Genomic DNA, 19,298 nt, shown 5'->3' with positions numbered 1-19,298 from the left:
CTCAAGTGTAAATCATTTGAGTGGGTTAGGGCATTCAAGAAATAGTAATTTGAGCTTTGGAACACATCCAACTGTAAAATGAGTTTTAGAGGGTGCCTAGTGTATGACTTCTGCTAGACATACATATAATATATATTGTATAGTTAATTATATTTTTAGTCTCCCAGCATATTTATCTTATGTCATTTTGATCCCTAATATTTAAATTGTATCTATTTCGTCCCTAATATATAGAAGTATTTGAATTTGGTTCTCAATGTTTAACTTGTGTCAATCTGATTTCTAATATATAAAAAAGTTTTTCCATTTAGTCCCTCAATGTTTGAGTTGTATTTAATGACAGAGGTAGATTAGGGGACTTCTTAATGTTTAAATTGTGTCTATTAATAGAGTTAAATTAAGGGACTAAATTGAAATATTGTTTATACATTGAGGACAAAATTGAAATACTTTTATACATTGGAGACTAAATTCACATATATTTTACAGGCAAAAAAATATAATTAACCCTATATTGTGTATCAAGAGCCCCTGATTGTACCAGCTAGTATTAGTGGAACTAGAAACTCATGCAATTACATATGAACTTACACGCCCGCGCACACACACAAATGAAAAAAAAAAGAAAAAAAAAAGGTAAATAACTAACATTTTTTGAGGTTTACTTAAATTATAAATTAGCCCTATGATTCTAGAAATTACATTGTGACCCTTAAAGTTTCTAATTTCATAACAAATAGGTATTTTTATTAATAAATCATCAAATTAATTAATAATGTTAAAATTTTATTTCAATTAATAATTTAGATAATTTTATTATTGTATAAGTGAACAGTTAGAAATTTTACTTTTTTAATTAATTCTGTTGGATAAAAAAATTTGATAAGGAGATATTTATAATTTTTCAAACCCCATAGAGTAATTTGTATTTTAAGCAAATTTCAGGAGTATATTTGCAATTTACCCTTAAAAAGAGCAATTTAGTACGCAAAACATACATAGCCTTTCCACAAGCGGTAAATTATATATAAAATCCAAAAAATAAAAAAAATGAGACGTGTATGATCACTATAGTAGCAACCATATATGAATTGAAGAGCAAAGAACACAATGATCACAACCCAGTCCTTCGCTCTTCACCCAAAAAAACAGTTTCATCCTCAACAATGCCATCATCAAAGTTGAGAGCATAGCTATGGGAATCATAACGAAATTGAGTCTTCCTCTTTCCAAAATACTTACCGACCCTTCGGATAAAATTCTTCCACTTAGGGCCAGCCAGCATCTCCGAAGACTCCTTTACAGGTCTCAGCATGTTCGCCAACCATGTCTCCTTGTGCTCTCCGTTATGTTGTTGCAACAGACGATTACTTTCCCATCCATTGCTTTGTAGCCTTTCGAAGCAAAAGAGCCTAAAACAAGAACACCCTCTAGCGGAGAAAGTCTCCTCGTAGTCGTCGTTGCCTTCTTGCTCATGCTCATTTATGGGTGATGAAGAACTATTCATGAAAGCTTTTTTCTCTTGAGGTTTAGCCATATGTAATGTGTTATGAGAGAGAGAGAGAGATGAGATGTGTTTGTGGGAAATTAGTGGGATGGGTAAGTTATATGGAGAAAGGGAAGGCAAGAAATTTCAAAGATGGAGAGAGAGAGAGAGAGAGAGAGAGAGAGAGAGAGAGAGAGAGAGAGAGAGAGAAGAAGCAACAGAGAAATGAAGATTCAAGAAGAATCCTCCATGTATGTATAGTTGGTAATAACAAGTTACAAATTCAAAATAATATAATAAAAAAAATTAAAATGGCATATAAAACACGGTTTGAACAACCATATATGGAAGATTTTGGGGGGGGGTTTGTTTATTTTATTATTTATTTAGTTTCTTGGAAGCAAATAAGTTGATGATAGTGAAATTCTAACAATGAAGTTGCAATGGAAGACTATTATGCCGGCTCATTGTTGGGTCCGCGGTTTCTTCTTAAATGAAGAATAATTCACTCGGCCGCCACGCGCCTTCCAATAGATTTCACAAACAAAATCAAAATCTACAAATCAAAACAAATCCAACTGGTAAATATGTTTATTTATTTATTTATCGAAAACTAGTAAATATGTTTGAAATCACAATTTTAAAATCTTATTATTATTTATAATATGATCACTTGTTCAAATATCAAATAATAGAGGAGGGAATGTTTAATGTCAGCGTCACTGTTGGGCGGTTAATGAAGTCTAGAATCTATTTCAATTATTTGAATTGTTCATTTTTAAGATATATTGAGTAGAACATATCTGTAAAAAAATTAAGTTGATTGGATGTCGATAACTCATTCATCAAATTTCATTGTATCTAAAAAAATAAATGACTAATGTGATTTGAAATATAAAATTGAATATAAATGTAATTTAATGAAAAAATTATTGGTATTCAATTAACTTGATTGTTGTAGGTTTTTTTCTTAATCAATGTATCCTAAAAAATGAATGAATCGGATTATGGAAATAAATTCTGAAATAAACTCTATTAGGCACACACCTGTGAAGGACACAATAACCGCCCCATCTCCCAAGTAATATACCATAATACTTTAAACAAAAATTATTTAAATAATAATTCAAAACTTTTTTTATTTTTTTGTTTGGAATAGAATTTTAAAACTAGCTTGATTACTATACACGCTTGTTATGAATAGATCCCTAGCCCAGAACAAGATACCAAAAAGCCGTGTTTATTTAGATGAGCATGGCCTTAAAATTGAATAATAATTCAACAAAATAAATAATTTCATGATTAATAATAAAAATTAGAATTCAAATTAATAATCTTACCTGACATAATATCCCCATATGAAATGGCTATAGGCCATGTTTGATTATTGGATTTAGTACAAAGATTCCTGGCTAAGAATTAAGGTCAAGTATGGCAACTCCAATATAATCCATCTTTTATCTTTTTTTCATCACATCTTTTCGTAAAAAGACAAAAAATATACTTATTTAGGTCATCCCAAACAACTCCTAAATAACATAACACCGTATTTATTTAGATAAACATTACCCTACAATTAAATTAATAATTCAACAAAATAAATAATCTTATGTTTAGTAATGAAAATTAGGATTCAAACTAATAGTTCACCCAACATAATATTCCCCCATGAGTGACTATAAGTCATGTTTGATTATTTGATTAGGATAGATAAAATTATGAATACGAACAGGATCAAGTGAGAGATTATTGACAATATTAGATTGAAGATGTAAGATAAAATATATAATTTTTGGTACTAATATCGTGATATTAATTGATTGAGATTAAATATATAAAATTACATTAAAATTTTCATTACATAAAAAATAACTTTGTTGCTTTTTTTTTTCTTTTTTTTTTTTTTTTTTTGTAAACTACGGGCAAAGTACTATTTTCACCTTCAATCTGTGGGATTGAATTAGCAATCTCAACCTCCTCATAGGAATGCTAATCCTACCTAGGAGGGAATTGGTAATCTCGTGGGATTAATTAACAGTCCTATGACATTTTAGCACAACCAAACATGAATTTAAAGGCGCCTACATATTATTAGTCCAATCCCATCTTCCAAGTGGCCTACAAACAAGGCTTTGAATTCCCAAGAGGTGGTGGGATACAAAATGGGAGACTAAAGAGCGTTTCAGACTAATTGACTAAATTACAAAATTACTAAAATTTTATCAATGACTTTATAATCCTAAGTCAATCCAAATATACATGATACATAATCCAAAAGAACTGATAATCTCGGGATTAATAGTACTAAAATTGGTAATTTCATTTAATCCACAAACACGACCCAACTTCTTTTATCCATCCCACAGGGAAAACTTTGATGCATCAAATAGGTTGGTAATTTACAGAGCGGCAAGCATTTTATCATAAACAAGTCATTTTAAAAAATAAAAAAAATAAAAACTGGAATTTCTATTCCAAACCGTAGACTGTTTCTTCTCGATAACTTAGCAAAACATTTTCGTTCCTATTTGTTGACATGCAGAGCATGCAACGAAGGTGGGTAACACAAAAAGAGAGACATTACAGGGAAACAAAAACAACTGCTTAAAATCAACTTTTAACCTGAGGCAGCGTGGAGGGAACTTGCTGCTGAGCTTGTGCTTTTGGAGGAATCTTAGATGCCATAGCACGTAACCCATTTGCAATCTCAGTGAAGCTTGGCCTCTCTTGTGGCTCCGACGACCAACATCTCTCCATCAGTGCTCTCCATTCTGAGTCACACGATTCGGGCACAGGTGGTCGCAATGTATTGCTCACAATGCCACCTGTTGGGGTATATAATTAGAGTATATGATCTATTGCTTAAACCTGAGTCAAGTAAAGTAAATGAAATGAATTGGGTTTGGAAATTGCTTTTTAGCAGCTTTTTTGAACCTTGTTTTTCCGTTAACTTTTCATTTTTAAGTTCTACTATACTAGACAGGCTTGAAAATTCTACAAAACAAGACCTTCAACAAAAAGAAAAAAAAGTCCACTAAATAACACCCCCCCCCCCCCCGCCCCCCCAAAAAAAAAAAAAAAAAATTTAAAGTATACTCTTTTTTTATTATTATTTTGAATTACTTCAATTTTTAAAAAATCTTAAAAACTAAAAAAAAAAAATTCACTGAAGACAAGTTTTGAAAACAAATGTGCCTTAATTAGCTGTTGCCAAATAGAGAATACGGGTAGATGTGGAAAATTACCAATAATTGCCCCATAATGCAAGTCAGCATATGGTTCTTCTCCGGTAAGAAGTTCCCACAGCACAATCCCAAATGAGAAAACATCAACCTGAAATGCAAGAACAAGCATAACATAAACCTCCAAGTCTAGAGAAAGCATGCATGAGAGAGAGAGAGAGAGAGAGAGAGAGGATTAACCTTCTCAGACACGAGGCTACTGCTTCCATTCAGAAGCTCTGGTGCCATCCAAGGAAGAGTTCCCCGCACACCACCTGAGATTAGTGTCTGACATTTCACCTTTGACAGCCCCAAATCACCAACCTACACAAGAGGCGAGAACCTGTCAATCGATGATACTACACACAACAGGAATAGGAATGAGTATAATTTGAAATAGTCATTTGCTAAGAAAAAAACATGTTGATATTATCATTTTAAATCACCATGAGCGTAAATGACATGAGAATGAATATGTATTGACAATGGCCCCTGCAATAATCTGCAGGACATATCTCCTTAAGGCACTAAGTTCCTTCTTATTCCATATGAAAGGTTGGTTGGATTTAATTTGGGAATTTGACAAAAGCTCCTGAGGTGTGCAGACATCCTCATTCTGAATATTTTACATCAAAAATTATTTTCACCCCAAAAAAGAGAGAACCATATATAAAAAAAAAAAAGTGTTTTTTTTTTCTCTTTTCATGTTTTTCACCAAATTAGTTTTTGAATTTCTTTTTAGAAAACAAATTCTGAAAAACTAATCTCAACATTGATGCCACTAGAATTTCATTTGGAACAGAAGCCACATGAAATGGTGAAAATAAGTTAGCAGACACAACCAAAAATTATTTGTGCAATATCAAATTGAAGAACCATTACATCCAACTTAAATTGTTCTAGAAAGAGTCAGATATACTGAGCTATGCAACTTCTGCAATCAGTACATATGATACAAAAATGTCAGCAAACATGGATAATATCTTGAGTGGCATGCCAAATCTCGCAAGTATCAAAATGCTTCTTCTGTCTCACATACAACAGATTGAAACCTAGCCATATAGAGCTTGTATAAGATGAAATATCAACATCCAAAGTGAACCATGCATTACCACCACCATCATCATTAACATCCAACAGATAGCGGTCCAATTTGATGTTGTATGAGGAGGAGTTAGAACACAGGTGTGGATTAAGTGAAAAAGTAGAGTGAATGAGAAAGATAAAAATTTGGAACTGCTAATGAAAAGGGATAGGATAAATAGTTAAGGAATTAAATGGGCTTTTGGGGATAGAGGGGCTTTGAATCCTCACAATTTAGTATTCTCAAATCCATTACCTAAGATAATGCAAACACAGACATGGTTTGATATGGCCATGCTGAAGCAAAAAATTATGAAAAAGGTTTAAGATAGTTAGGACAGACATAAGATACATGGGAAATAACTATGAAGAAGTTAAACCAAAATAAGATACATGAGAAATAGCTATACCACAACCCTCCCATTAAGGCTGGCAATTGGCATATTAATTGTTTATTCAATGCATTCACATCTCACCTACTCAAGTTCTATTGTAGAATTAAGGGCCAAAGAAGCTTACTTGATATTTTACAGGGGGCAATTTGCAAAAAATGAAAAGTTTAATCCCGGAAATTTTTATGGGTAAATATTACAGGCCAAAAGAATGGAGAAGAGACCATTGCCTTTGATTGATGAGATGAAGCAATACTGACGAAGCTGGCTTTCGCACATTAGTGGTCCCGCCTTCCTTTCTTCCCTTTGTTAGTTTATGGAAACACTCAAGGTATACTCAGCCTAACCCTTAAAGCAATTATTTTGCCCAGTTGATAGTGATTAGGTGGCAATTATGCAATAGGACAAACAGCAAATCACTAGTTTGGTTATTCCTCTTCCATTATCTGCTATATTCTTTAGTTGAGGGTGGTCCCATCCTGTACAGTAGCATCCACAATAATTTATATTATTACTGTTTGCTTTTCATACATTGTATTGCAATCCTTACATTATCACAGAAAAAATTATCTTCTTTGTATTTTTCCTTTCCTCGGGGTAAAGTGGAAGCATTCAGGGATGAAGCCGGAGAAACAACAAAATTTGTGATCATACAGTTCGATTAATTTATTGGAGAGATCATTCTCATTGTCCAGTACCAGAGCCCCAAACAGGTAAATGGCCTGTAACTTCATGTAGTTATCCTAGCAGAGTACTTATGATTTATTAACCAAATAAGAGACTGCTTTAACCCAGGTGGCTCTCAGTAAACAGGTTCTAAAATGTCCAAAACCAAAATTACTATTTAGAAGTAGAATAGATAGCTCTTTAAGATGCTTCTGCAGGTGATAAAATCTAAATCAATATTTAGTGTGATAAGAACTCAATTGGACAGCTAATTTTGGAACAACAAAATTATCGACGTTAACTAATTTTTAACAATTTCTAAACATTTTCATGGCCAACAAACCTTCTCTACTGCTTGCAACAATCTAAAAATGTTTCCTCCTATTAAATCTCATGATACCAAACTTTAGGTTTCATTCATTCCCCACCCCCCTTCCAAAAGGGCATCTTTTTTGCAGCACTAGAACAAAATTTATGGCATAATAAATATTTGATGGCAGAACTTCCAAGATCTTCATACTGTAATCCTATTTCCAGCAATCAAATTATCCCCAAAAAAGTCAGAGTTAAGAAAATGGTCAAAGTGGCCCCTAAAATCTGATTAATTGGAAAACTTGCCCCAAATTCCTGCAATTGTTACTCATATTGCATGCTTACAAGAATTCCTGAAATTGTTGCTTATATTGCATACTTACAACTTAAAACAACAATGATAAGGGTAGCTTACCAAATAGGAGTAATAAAATATATGAATAACGTATGTTCAACACAATCAATGCACCACTTTGAAATGTAAAGGAACCAAAAGCCTGCTTGCTAACCTTGCATATCGGCCGGTGAGGATCCCGAAGATTGACAAGCAAGTTGTCACTTTTCAAGTCGAAGTGTACTATATTCTTTCCATGCAAGTACTCCATTCCAAAGGCCACATCCATAGCAATCAATAGTCGCTTACGTTTATCAAGATTCCTGATAATTAGTCATTCATCAATTCTTTCACACTTTGCACAATGATACCTATGATGTATATCTAGTAACAAACTAGGCACTAAAAAGCTACGAGTATTCAAAAGAACCAAAACAATCACATTTTACCTCTCATTCTTCTGTAAAGCATTTCTTAGAGAACCATTAACCATATATTCTGTCACAGTTGCCACTGAACCACCAGGACCATCAAGCACAACACCATAGAAGGCTACCACATTTGGATGGTGCAAGTCAGCAAGATTGATTGCCTCATTCCAGAAGTCATCTCTCTAATAAAACACAAAATACTACTAGTTATAAATAAGCAAACAAAAAACTACAGAAGATCAATGCAATTGGAGCTTTTTGTGTGCAATTAAAGGACACACAGACCATGCGTTCTTGTTCTGAAGGTTTCCCAGCAAAACACCTATCATTGATCCGTTTGATTGCAACATCAGTGCCCCTCCACTTTCCATGATAAACAGTACCAAAGGTGCCAGAACCCAATTCTCGAAGCTCCTCAAGGTCACTGTTCTTTATAATCTGACAAATAAAAAAGGGCTAGATTTTTAGGCCAATGAAAGACTACAAGGTACAGAATGGGAAACATACTAATCTTTGACCTGTAGGCGACCAATCCCATCTGATATAGGAAACACAAGATTTGTCTTTTCTGGTAATTTGGGCTTGATGTCCTGAATATGAACAGTGCTGAATCAGAAAGTGCAACTAGAAAATGCACTATACAAATGGAAGGGAAACCCAAAAAAACAAACAAAAACAAATATGCAGTAATTTAAGGACCTCAAAGTCATCTTTGTGCAATTCAACATCAGTATCTTGAACTTCACTGTCTTGATTGGATTCAGGAAAGGTTTCATTCGTCTCGTGCATCGCTATGTCAGGATTAGAAGGCATCGATGACTGAAGAACAGAAGCAGCTACACCCTCAGCAACAGCCTGAAGTTCTTGCTTGATCAGTTCCTCTGCTGAACCTTCAACAGTGAAGAAGAAAGCAATAAACGATAATTCCAAAAATGTAATGAAAAAGCAAAAAAGGGACTACAAAAAATTAGAAAAACCCTGACCTTGTGTGGTCCTAATTTGCTCTGAACCAAAATCCATGTTTGTACTGACAGCAGGCTGGTAAACTCCATCCTCCAACGGCACTTCTTCAGTTGAGTCCCCCCTATTTCCCATAGGTAATTCACCAACATTTCCCAAATGATTTTCACCAAAAAAATCCGTTGCACCAAAACCTGCCTTTCTTATTGCAATTTTGTTAGGTATGGGAGGAGGGAAGTGATCATGTTGCAAATTCCAAGGATCTTGGTTGCTGAAAAGTGAGTTTGATATATTTTGTGTATCCCCAACCCAGTTAGATGGAGAGATAGAAGATGGCGTGTTCCCATTAAATGCAACAGTATCCACATCACCAGGTGGCACCTTAGGCTGGAATCGTGAAGGATTATCTTTCCATTCACCAACAGGTGGAATTCTTTCAGTTGTATGGGCTGAATCAACACCAGAAAATGCAGGTGTACCATAAGAACCTTCATCAGGAGCCAAAAAATTAATTCCCAGCTTTGACTGTTGATATGTAGGCTTACCCAAAAGAGGTGGTTGTGCCACTTCATACGACTCCAGTGGTCGAAAATTTTGATTTTTGTCCACCACCATTCTCGGTTTGCTACTGGTATTCACTAGACACGGCTCCCTCCCAGCAATCTGCTGTGGTCTGGCATCTAAAATGTCTTCCTTCCAAAGATTATCACTTGTTAACTTACTCTGCTCATTATTAGCAAAAGCTTCAGTGGGAGATATCCAGAGACTTTCCATCATCCCATCTATTTGTTTCACATGGTCATATGACTCTACAGTATCTTCTTTAGGAGCAACAACAGAAAGTTTACTAGAATAGTCAACAGGTTTGTTCATTGAGACCTCTGGTTGAACATGGTATTGGGGTGGCACTGCAAACTGCTGGGCAGCACTCTCATGGCATGGCTGAGGAGGGGTAGACATGGCTGCACCATATGGAGATTGTATGCCAGCTGGCCCTCCCACACCCTGGGGAAATGATACTTTGGGAAGATCAGGATTTTCTGTTTTTTGTAAAATTATTCTATCACTTTCATACTGTCGCACAACATTTTGTGAGAGCCCAGCTACCTCGAATGGAGGTTTCCTAGCTTCATGATCTATAGGACTCAAAAAATTTTGTCGTGCCCCAATTCCTCCTTGTTCAACTTCCCCCAGGGCTCCAGTTACCACAGCTCTGTTCATTGGTGGGGCTCCCATTTTGTCCTCCAATTGGAGACTATGAAATACAGGGTTCAAGTCAGATGCAGGGCTTACAGGGCTCTCTCTTTGGTCCTGTACAATTGTATCCGAATGTGCATGAGGTAATTCTTTCTCACACATATAACAGTCCTTGAATCTTGGGATTTTCTCCGGAACCATTACCTGTTGTTGAGGTACCCATCCCTCGGAGAAAACCACCTGCTCTGGCTGTGGAACCTGATTCCATCCATAAACTCCACCCACCATTGCAGGTGGGGCCTGAGCTTGATATGCATTGAGGATTTGGTCGCCAGGAAGTTGGACAACTCTCCCACCATATGTGCTTTCATCAGGATGATGCTCCAACCGAATTGGTTGGTGTTGCACCATGGGCAGAACCATATTCGGTTTCATGTTGGCATGAGACGAAGTCATTGTCATGTGTACTGCAGGGACAAACTGGTGAGGGGAAACACCCGCAGCATTATCATGGAACTGCGGACGAGTGAACACAGGCCCAATAGTCCCCATTAGATGAGTTGGGAATCCCATCTGGGAAGGAACCTGTACATAATCTGCACGGTTCCACGTTTCTTGCTGAGGATGCATGTAAGCTATAGGAGGATGAAAATTGACTCCAGGTTGCTGCAATTCAACTCCAATTTGTTGCTGTGGTATAGTGGCAGGCACAGATCTCTCTAGCTCATACTCCGGCTGAGATGACAAACTTTGTGGGGGACCTGACATAACAATACCCAATGGAGTACTAGAACCTTCAGCATAAATTGAAGGGCTAGGATCCATACACACAAATCTGGGAGCAGGCTCTTGAGAGGTAGTAGAATTGGATTTAGGTGATATTATACCAGTAGATGGGGGCCCGATAACATCCCCTTTACCATGGCTTGAGTTATCAATAGCCTCAGTTCCACTCAAATCTGAATTCTGTGTGGAAGCTGCGCTTGCTATGCTCTCCTTTCTCATGATACCATCATCAACTCCCTCAGTAATGCCATTCACGGCCTCAACATATCTCTGCCCACTATCTTGTTCGCCAAATTGCACCATTCCAGAACAATCAAGCTCTGAAGCTGAAAATAAAAACACCCTTAACTTAGCCAACCCATCAGAAGACCTTTCAACCAACTTCTCATACTCATCCATCATATTCTCAAGATCATCGGGGCACGAAACTGATACAAGTGCGTCAAGATCTTCCTCAGGCAATTGGTACTTGATAACCACATTTTGGCCACAAGCATCGACCATCTTCTGAACTAATTCATTGAAGTTTACGTCTCTTCTAACACTAATGATTCTAGTCTGCCCTCCAACATATCTCAACATCCCATCACTTGGCCTTGGAAGAATCTTCCCCCCAAAACTACACAGAAACTTAACTTTCTTCCCTGAAACTGAATCATCTCCACCTTCATCACTAGCCTGATCCGAGACATTGCTGCCAACCATTGTCCCAAAATTGGGATTTTGAGAATACCCAGGTGTCAAATTAGCACCAGGAGAAGCAACCATTGCTGTGGGCATCCGAGGGCACCAACCAGTCACCCCTGGGACTGCATTACTGTACGCTAAACCTACAAACCCGGCATCAGGCACGGCTGCCGGGTAATAAACCGGGATTGCCCCAGGGCTACCAGCATCGTGAGGCGGGTTAACGTAAAAACCCTCAATATTCCTACCGGATGTGGCAACAGGAGAAACGCGAGTCTCCTCAGGCATTGTTTGAGCTATATTCAGTGGCCGCAAATCTTTATTAAGCATTGTGTTCTGATACATATATCTAATACATATGTATATAAAACCTAGTGAAAATCAATACAACCGAGAAAGCTAGGGTTTTTATTTTCCACGGTTCAACATTTAAGCTCAGAAGTCCTAATTCGAATTAACCCTAGCCTGATTGAAACGAAACAGAAACAGAAACAGAAATATAGAAATTCCCAATATATCAAGACGATATACAGAGTAAATAGATATAGATAAGTACCAGATTCGAACAACACAGAGAGAGCGAAAGAGAGAGAAAGAGAAGACGAAGAAGAAGATGATGAAGAAATAGGCAGTGGAAATGAGTCGGTGCAAATCGAAAGGCGTGGCGATTCAGCCGGGGTGGTGATTCCTTATCTCTCTCTAACTCCTCCTCTTCTGTCTCTTTTTTCTCTCTCTTTGTCTCTGTCCGGGTTGTTTTTGTTTTCAAATTTGTTTTCTCTGCAAATTTTCTCGGGGGTAATAATGTCAGCTAACGAGAGGAAAGGGACACTTGTTTTTGTTGGCTTTCATCAAATATGGAGCTCAGAGAGAGAGAGAGAGAGAGAGAGAGAGAGATTGGGAGAGAGATTTCTTAGGTTTTAAGGAAGAGAGAGAGGAGAGGTAGGACGGGGCACGTGGAAAGCTTCATGAAAATTTGGGAACTTTGGTCACGTTATTTTTTAATTATATTTTATATTTTTTTTTTAAATAAATAATTAAATAAATTTTAATCAACTTTCCAAAAACAATTTAGAGCATGTCTAATGGTTGTTACTATAATGCTATTATTATTACTATAATTTGATAATGAATAGTATTATTTTGTCAAATTATAGCAATAGTGTTCTAATGATCATTTGCTATTTTCGCAAATATCAACCAACTTTCTCTCCAAGTTTGTAAGTATTGTTTGGATATAGATTTTTTTGTAATTTTATTTTTATTTATTTTTTGTTGACATTTTTTTCATTGTTTGTAAAAAAATTATATATTTATGTTACTCCCAACTAAACAAATATGAAAAATTAAAAATTTGGAAAAAAAATAAATATAATTTATCTCACCCAAAAACATATCACTACATATTTAATAAATTATACATTGCAAAAATAATATAACATTCTGTTGTAGAAAATACTGGAAAAAAAAAAGAAATAAAATTTCATTACAAAATAAAAAAATGACATTACAGATAAAGACTAACAATTACATTAAAAAATAAATGACATTGCGAAATTTAAAAATACATTATTTTGTAATTATTCATCAAGAGGCAGGGGAAATAGTAATTTGGGCTGCTGACATTTGAGGACCACTTGGCAAAAATCTCATTTTTTCGCATTGTATAATACGCTTTCATTTGAGGGTCCAAATAAAAAATGACCATAGTCATTATCATATGTTCTTCCTTTTTCATCTCATGTTTTTGTCTTCTAATCTCAAAATCATATTTTTTCATCTCAAGTTCTTTCAGCTCCTGCAGTGCTTGAATCCTTTTTTCTTCTCTTTCATCTTTTTTTCTTTTCCTTCTCAGTAAGGTATTAGTTAAATGTCTCCAATTATATGTTCATTTTTTGGACTGCAGCTTGAACAACTTCATTTCTTCGAATAATTCTTTTGCATATTTCCTACCCATAGGCCTTTTATCCCTTGCAGAGACACTGCCCTCACCAATAGTTGGATTTTATCAACACTTGGACTAGTGTCATCTTCAAGAGAAATGCAATTATCCATAGGGGAATCGGGGGTTAAATTAGAGAAAAACGGTGTATGTATCATTGACTTCACCGTGTTCGTAAGAGTTACATCTTACCACCTGATATTGTTTTGCAAGATTGGCCAACAATGTTCAAAAGCAAAATGTTTGTTTTTATCTTGATGGTATAACAGTTTTGCTTGAAGCATCTATATCAATCAAATATTAAATTAATTAATTAGTTAATTTTTATATAAGACAAAAAATAAAAAATAAAAACTAACATAATAAATGAGAATGAAATCTTACTATATCAACTTATGACGCCCCACTTAGATGTAGATTTTCGACTTCCGCTAAACACCTACAAAATTTGTTACAATATTTTATGATTACACCCCATCGAGATGAGATAGACACTTGTGTTCTTGAGTGATCATTCTGTAATGAATAATAATTTTCAAAAACCCTTCTCCAAAAATGAGTATGAAATTGCGAATTCCTAACAATTGAGTCTTTAGTAATGTGACACCAAACTCTACAAATTGACACATCTTCTTAAGTAGTGAATAATTTTCATCTTTTTGCTTTTAATGAACCTTCCATACTGATTGTGTGAAAAATAGAAAATATATATATAATTGAAAAAAAATTGTTGCTGTGAACTCAAATTGGTGAAACAAGATATATGTATTTATACTACTCAAATTGAAAGAAAAAATAGCTGTTTAATTATAGTTGTTGGTGTCTTGCCTGTTTAGAAAAACAGCTGTTTTTTTACTTTTAGATTCAAATTGAGTCGTTAGGCTCATATTACACATTCCAAGACACTATCTCTCATTTCCAACGGCTGAGATCTCTGTATCTCATTTCCAATGGTGAGATCTTTATTTCTAGAATCATCTTCAACTCTCTATCTCTTTTCTTTATAATCATCTTCTTCTCTCTATTCTTTACATACTCCCAATCTCTCTTCTCTCTCTATATCTCTATTCTTTATAAACATCTTCCTCTCTCAAACTGATTGGTCATCCTTCCCACAGATATATGCATCTCTCTGCTCTTCGTCTCTCTCTACCTCCACCCCTCGCTTTATCTCACTCCTCTCCAAATCTATCCCTTACTGTTGTTTCCCTCTCCCTCTCACTGCCGTCTACCAGATCTGCCTCCAAACGCCAACTTACCCTCTAAATCGATCATCCATGTCTCCAAATCTCACAAACCTACCTCCAAATCTATCTTTCTCCATCTCCCTCTCACTGCCGTTTACCCCTAAATCTATTCCTCTCCAAATCTATCTCTCCTTTTCCTTTTCCCTTTCCTTCTCACTGTCGTCTTCTTCTCCATCTCACTGTTGTCTGCCAGATCTGTCTCCAAACGCCAACTTACCCTCTAAATCGATCGTCCATGTCCCCAAATCTCACAAACCCACCTCCAAATCTATCCCTCCTCATCTCCTTCTCACTGTCGTCTACCCCTATCCCTCTGTTTCTCTCACTGTATTATCTGTATCAAAGAACACAAAGAAGATCTGGTGGTTCTATCATATGTAGAATCATCTGTATCAAAGAACCCAAAGAAAATCAATTGTCTCTCTTCTCCCTTTCACTGTCAGGCATTTTTTTTTTTACTTCACTGTGTTGATTTTCTATTTTTTTTTTTTTAAAAAAAATTTGTTATCTTCAAAGTTGAAACTGAAATTTGGAAATTTGGTGATTCTATATTTGGAAATTGTTGATTCTATGTTTGGAAATTTGGGACTTGATGATTATGTGTTTTAAAATTTTAAATTGTTGATTTTCTGCTTATGTGTTTGGAAATTGATTCTATACTACTCAATTTGATATGTTGAAATTTGTGTATTTTTAGGTGAATATTGAAACTGTGTTTGGAAAAGATGATAAAAAAGGAAGGGAGGGAGGGAGGGAGGGAGGGAACGGTTGGTTGAAACTAACTTGGCAGCAGCTTATGCCATATTTGACATAAGCTTTGGCATTTACCAAAGATAGCAGATGCTAAAACTTGCTATTGGAGGTGCTATTCTATCACTGCTGCCAAAATTTAGCAATAGCAACTCCAATGGAACACCATTGGAGATGCTATTACTTGGTGTGATTTTGAGATTTTGTTTGCGGTGAAATTTTATAAGAAAAAACATTGGGAACTCTAAGGCTCTGTTTGGTTGGGCTCTGTAATCAGTTTTCTACCCGTGTGTTGGAGCATGATGTTTGGTTTCGTTTTCAAATCAATTTTCTACACTCTGCAGAGAGAACTCTGATGCACAGGCGCCTTTTTTGTCCACCCGGTTGTCCACCCGGTAGACCACCCGGATGACCACCCGGTAGACCACCCGGATGACCACCCGGATGTCCGGCTGATTTCCAGATTTTTTTTTTTTTTTTTTTTTTTTTTTTTTTTTTTTTTTTTGCAATTGATTTACATAATCGGGACAAATATTTTCTGAAAATTTTTAAATTTTTTATGTGCTTTAAAATAATTTTGAGTTGTATGTTTAGTTATGAGTTGTAAATTTTTGTATCACATATCAAATGTCACATTAATAATTCCCCACTCAAATCAAACCTCTTTTCCAAAACTATTTTCAAAACTCTTTACCAAACAAATTTTCTACACTCAAATCATAATTCCACAACACACAAACTCAAAATACAACTCATACTCTCAAATCACATTTACAAAACTCTACCAAACGCTACCTAATTGTGGAGTTCTAAAAAGTTCTAATGGTGTGTGGGTCTCATGATGATGTGATGATTGTGTCTTGTGTTTTTTTGTTTTTTTTTTTTCATTGCCAAGTTATTAGAGTTTTGTTTAGAACTTCAAAATTAGAGAGATGTATCATTTCTGATTTTATAATATTGTGCACAAATGTAATCACAAAAAAAATTATAAGATGCTTTATTATGATTTTTTGTGTAAATGTTAATCTCATCATGCATAACTTATTTTTTGAATCATAAATTATTATAATTCTATTAAAATATTATGAAACATTTTATTATAAAAATATGTAACGACCACGTTTGATTGTCTCACTATTTATGGATTGAAAGTGGAAAGAACATGTGGGATCGATGGAAAATGCTGAGCAATAAAATAAAAAAAATTGCAAATTAAATTGGTCTAGATTAATTCGGTAGGCTTGATTTGATTTTTTTAATTTGTGATGCGGTCCTAATTGAAAAATTAGGAAACCGATCTCCATGGATTAATTATGGATTTAGGTTAATGGTTTCAGATTTAAACCAAACTGGACTGTATAACTTAAACTATGTATGATTATTTATATGTTTATTTAAGTTTATGGTGGAACAATATGCATAGTTATGTTTTAAAAATTTGTGTTTTGAGAAATTATGACAGATTAATGTTAAACAATATTTGTATAATGTTATATTTTTACGTAACTGGTGAATATTATTAAAGTAGTTTGTTTGATGGGAAAATTTCTATTATTTTTATAATTTATGATGGGTTGAATTTTTTTTAAATGTTATATGATTTTTTCGTGTAAACAGATTATGTGAAACCGTAGTTTCAAATCGAACTGAATTGTGTTTAAATGGTTTGGTTCTGATTAGTTCCATGATTTTAATTATTTGGTATGGTTCCAATTTTTATAAAACTGTAGATAATAGATTGATCATGGTTTCTTCCAAAATCGATCTAAATCGAACCATACTCACTTTTACTGATCGAATTATTAATTTAGTGTTTGATTGTAGGATAAGTAAAAAGACATTAGGGTGGAAAATATGTAGATCTCATCGAATAGTTTTTTTTTTTTTTTTTATCATAGGGAAAAGGAAGCTCTATGGTGTCATCACTGCCTCCGTAGGCCCAGGCCCCGGGATAACTAGTTGACAGCCTGACTTGACACAATCAATAGGAAATAACCTACCACTGAGACACCAATGGAGCTCAATTATACGCCACTGACCGCCGAGGGTTCGAACCGGAGTACAGAGAAGGATCTCAAAGAGAGCACTTCCACCTCCCCCAGGATTCCACCCTGGGTCAAACCTGTGAATCGAATAGTTCAATTCAGTGTTTGTTTTTTTAATATGGATATGAATGATTAAATGAAGAAAAATGAAAGGAAATAATAACATAGGTAGTATAGTATCCAAAGATTGGACCTCTTTGAATTATTATTTTTTCTTTCTAACATTTAAAAATAATATAAACTTTATTTATTTATTTATTTATTATAACCGACTATAATACCGCACTATTCTATCTAATTATTATTTATCTCATATGTTATTCCATAATATAACTTATTGCTTATAATTCTGTTAAAATCTCATCCTATATCAAACCGTTCATCCCATTTAATCTCATTATATAGGTAGTTTTGATAAAATTAAAAATTGAAAATTGAAAATTAAAAATTAAGTATTCAAAATTGAATATTGAATTTTTTAAGTTGAAAAGCTATTTTATAAAAATTTAAGAGTTGAACTAAAAATAAATTGTTTGATATGTATAAGATAAAATTTTAAATTTATTATTTTTAAATTGTATGTTTTAATTTTTATATTGTGATGATGGTGGTGTGGAGTGGCATAGTGGTGTGTGGTGGTAGTGGTACTGGTGGTGGTGGTGTAGCAATGATAGTAGTAGTAAAATGATGGTAATGTTCATGGCAATAATGACAATGGTGATGAAAGTGATGGTAGTAGTAGTAGTGATGGTGGTGGCGATGGTGATAGTAGTAGCGGTGACATGGTGGTGGTGATAGTGATAGTGGTAGTGATGGTGGTGATAGTAATAGTGGTGGTGGTGGTGACATGATGGTGGTGATTGTGGTAGCGGTGGCGGTGGTGGTGGCATGGTGGTAATGGTGGCATGATGGTTATAGTGGTGGTGATGGTAGTAATGGTAGCAGTGGTGATAATAAGTTTATAATAGTGTATATCGATATTTATGTTTAATATTTATAAATTCAGTCAAAATTAAGTAAGTTTTATATAACTTAAAATTTTCTTAAATTTTAACCTACATTTTAAAGGAATTGGGGTGGCTGCTGTGCGGGGTGCAGAGCAGCCACTGCTGTGGAGCCAATTGGGCCCTTTTCGGGGCCCATTTTGAGAATCCGAACCGTTCATATTTTAGATTCCATCAACTAGAACATATCTATAAAAAATCAAATTAATCGGATATTGTTTACCCATTCATCCACACACATTTGTATTCAAATAACAATTGTAATTTAAAGTATTAAAATGAATACAAATGTGTGTGGATGAATGGGTAAACGATATCCGATTAACTTGTTTTTTTACAGGTATATTCTAGTTGATATATTCTAAAATATGAACGGTTCGGATTCTCAAAATGGACCCCAAAAAGGGCCCAATTGGCTCCACAGCAGTGGCTGCTGTGCACCCCGCACAGCAGCCACCCCAATTCCCATTTTAAAAGTTATGTAAATTTTTGAATGATATCAATTCTTGTTATCAAACGGATTTAATTAATTATAACTTAATCAATTCAATTTTAAGTGTTAAATTATATTATCAAACATTTCCAAAATTTATCCTTCACAATTTTATTAATAATCTCATTGTATCTAATCCTATCAAAAATAGCCCTACAATCAAATTTGGCTCTTAAAAAATACATAATAAAATTCCTATGGTACAAAAGTGCCTACCCTAGGATTTATATATATATATATATAATTGCTAGTATTTTCCAAACAA

The 19,298-nt window shown here is 34.7% G+C and overlaps 2 protein-coding genes across 7 annotated transcripts; both read right to left on the bottom strand.

Moving 5' to 3' along the window:
- Window positions 1-1,114: 1,114 nt before the first annotated feature.
- LOC114305742 (uncharacterized) lies at window positions 1,115-1,537 on the bottom strand. The gene has a single exon (XM_028250876.1). It carries the CDS (start codon window positions 1,535-1,537, stop codon window positions 1,115-1,117), a length of 423 nt encoding a protein of 140 aa, XP_028106677.1.
- Window positions 1,538-3,835: 2,298 nt separating this feature from the next.
- Window positions 3,836-12,530, bottom strand: LOC114305712 (kinase superfamily with octicosapeptide/Phox/Bem1p domain-containing protein). 6 transcript variants are annotated; one of them, XR_014328592.1, is made up of 10 exons: window positions 8,909-12,511; window positions 8,625-8,815; window positions 8,444-8,515; window positions 8,211-8,363; window positions 7,944-8,107; window positions 7,670-7,817; window positions 6,407-6,661; window positions 4,909-5,031; window positions 4,732-4,819; window positions 3,836-4,354 (listed from the first exon to the last, which is right to left on the bottom strand). XR_014328592.1 is itself a non-coding variant. In XM_082867844.1 (9 exons), exons 1-9 carry the CDS (start codon window positions 11,898-11,900, stop codon window positions 4,097-4,099), a joined length of 4,146 nt encoding a protein of 1,381 aa, XP_082723970.1. In that variant the 5' UTR covers window positions 11,901-12,530; the 3' UTR covers window positions 3,836-4,096. The 6 variants fall into 6 exon arrangements, 2 of the variants coding, with proteins under 2 accessions (XP_082723970.1, XP_082723971.1); XR_014328590.1 differs by having other exon boundaries at window positions 3,836-4,311; XR_014328591.1 differs by having other exon boundaries at window positions 6,413-6,661.
- Window positions 12,531-19,298: the final 6,768 nt, after the last annotated feature.

Source organism: Camellia sinensis, chromosome 5, assembly GCF_055761805.1.
Source record: "Camellia sinensis isolate YWXY chromosome 5, ASM5576180v1, whole genome shotgun sequence".
NCBI classification, from domain to species: domain Eukaryota; kingdom Viridiplantae; phylum Streptophyta; class Magnoliopsida; order Ericales; family Theaceae; genus Camellia; species Camellia sinensis.
Note: the sequence above shows the minus strand (reverse complement) of the source record. Positions and strands in the feature narration are given on the sequence as shown.

What these genes read in the sequence shown, in the direction of transcription:
- LOC114305742 (XM_028250876.1), bottom strand. Translation starts at nt 1,537, where the DNA reads ATGGCTAAACCTCAAGAGAAAAAAGCTTTCATGAATAGTTCTTCATCA.
- LOC114305712 (XM_082867844.1), bottom strand. Translation starts at nt 11,900, where the DNA reads ATGTATCAGAACACAATGCTTAATAAAGATTTGCGGCCACTGAATATA. An exon ending in CTCACCGGCCGATATGCAAG is followed by an intron (nt 5,032 to 7,669) that starts GTTAGCAAGCAG and finishes CCTCTTGTGTAG; the next exon opens with GTTGGTGATTTGGGGCTGTC. An exon ending in GTAGCCTCGTGTCTGAGAAG is followed by an intron (nt 4,820 to 4,908) that starts GTTAATCCTCTC and finishes CTTGCATTTCAG; the next exon opens with GTTGATGTTTTCTCATTTGG.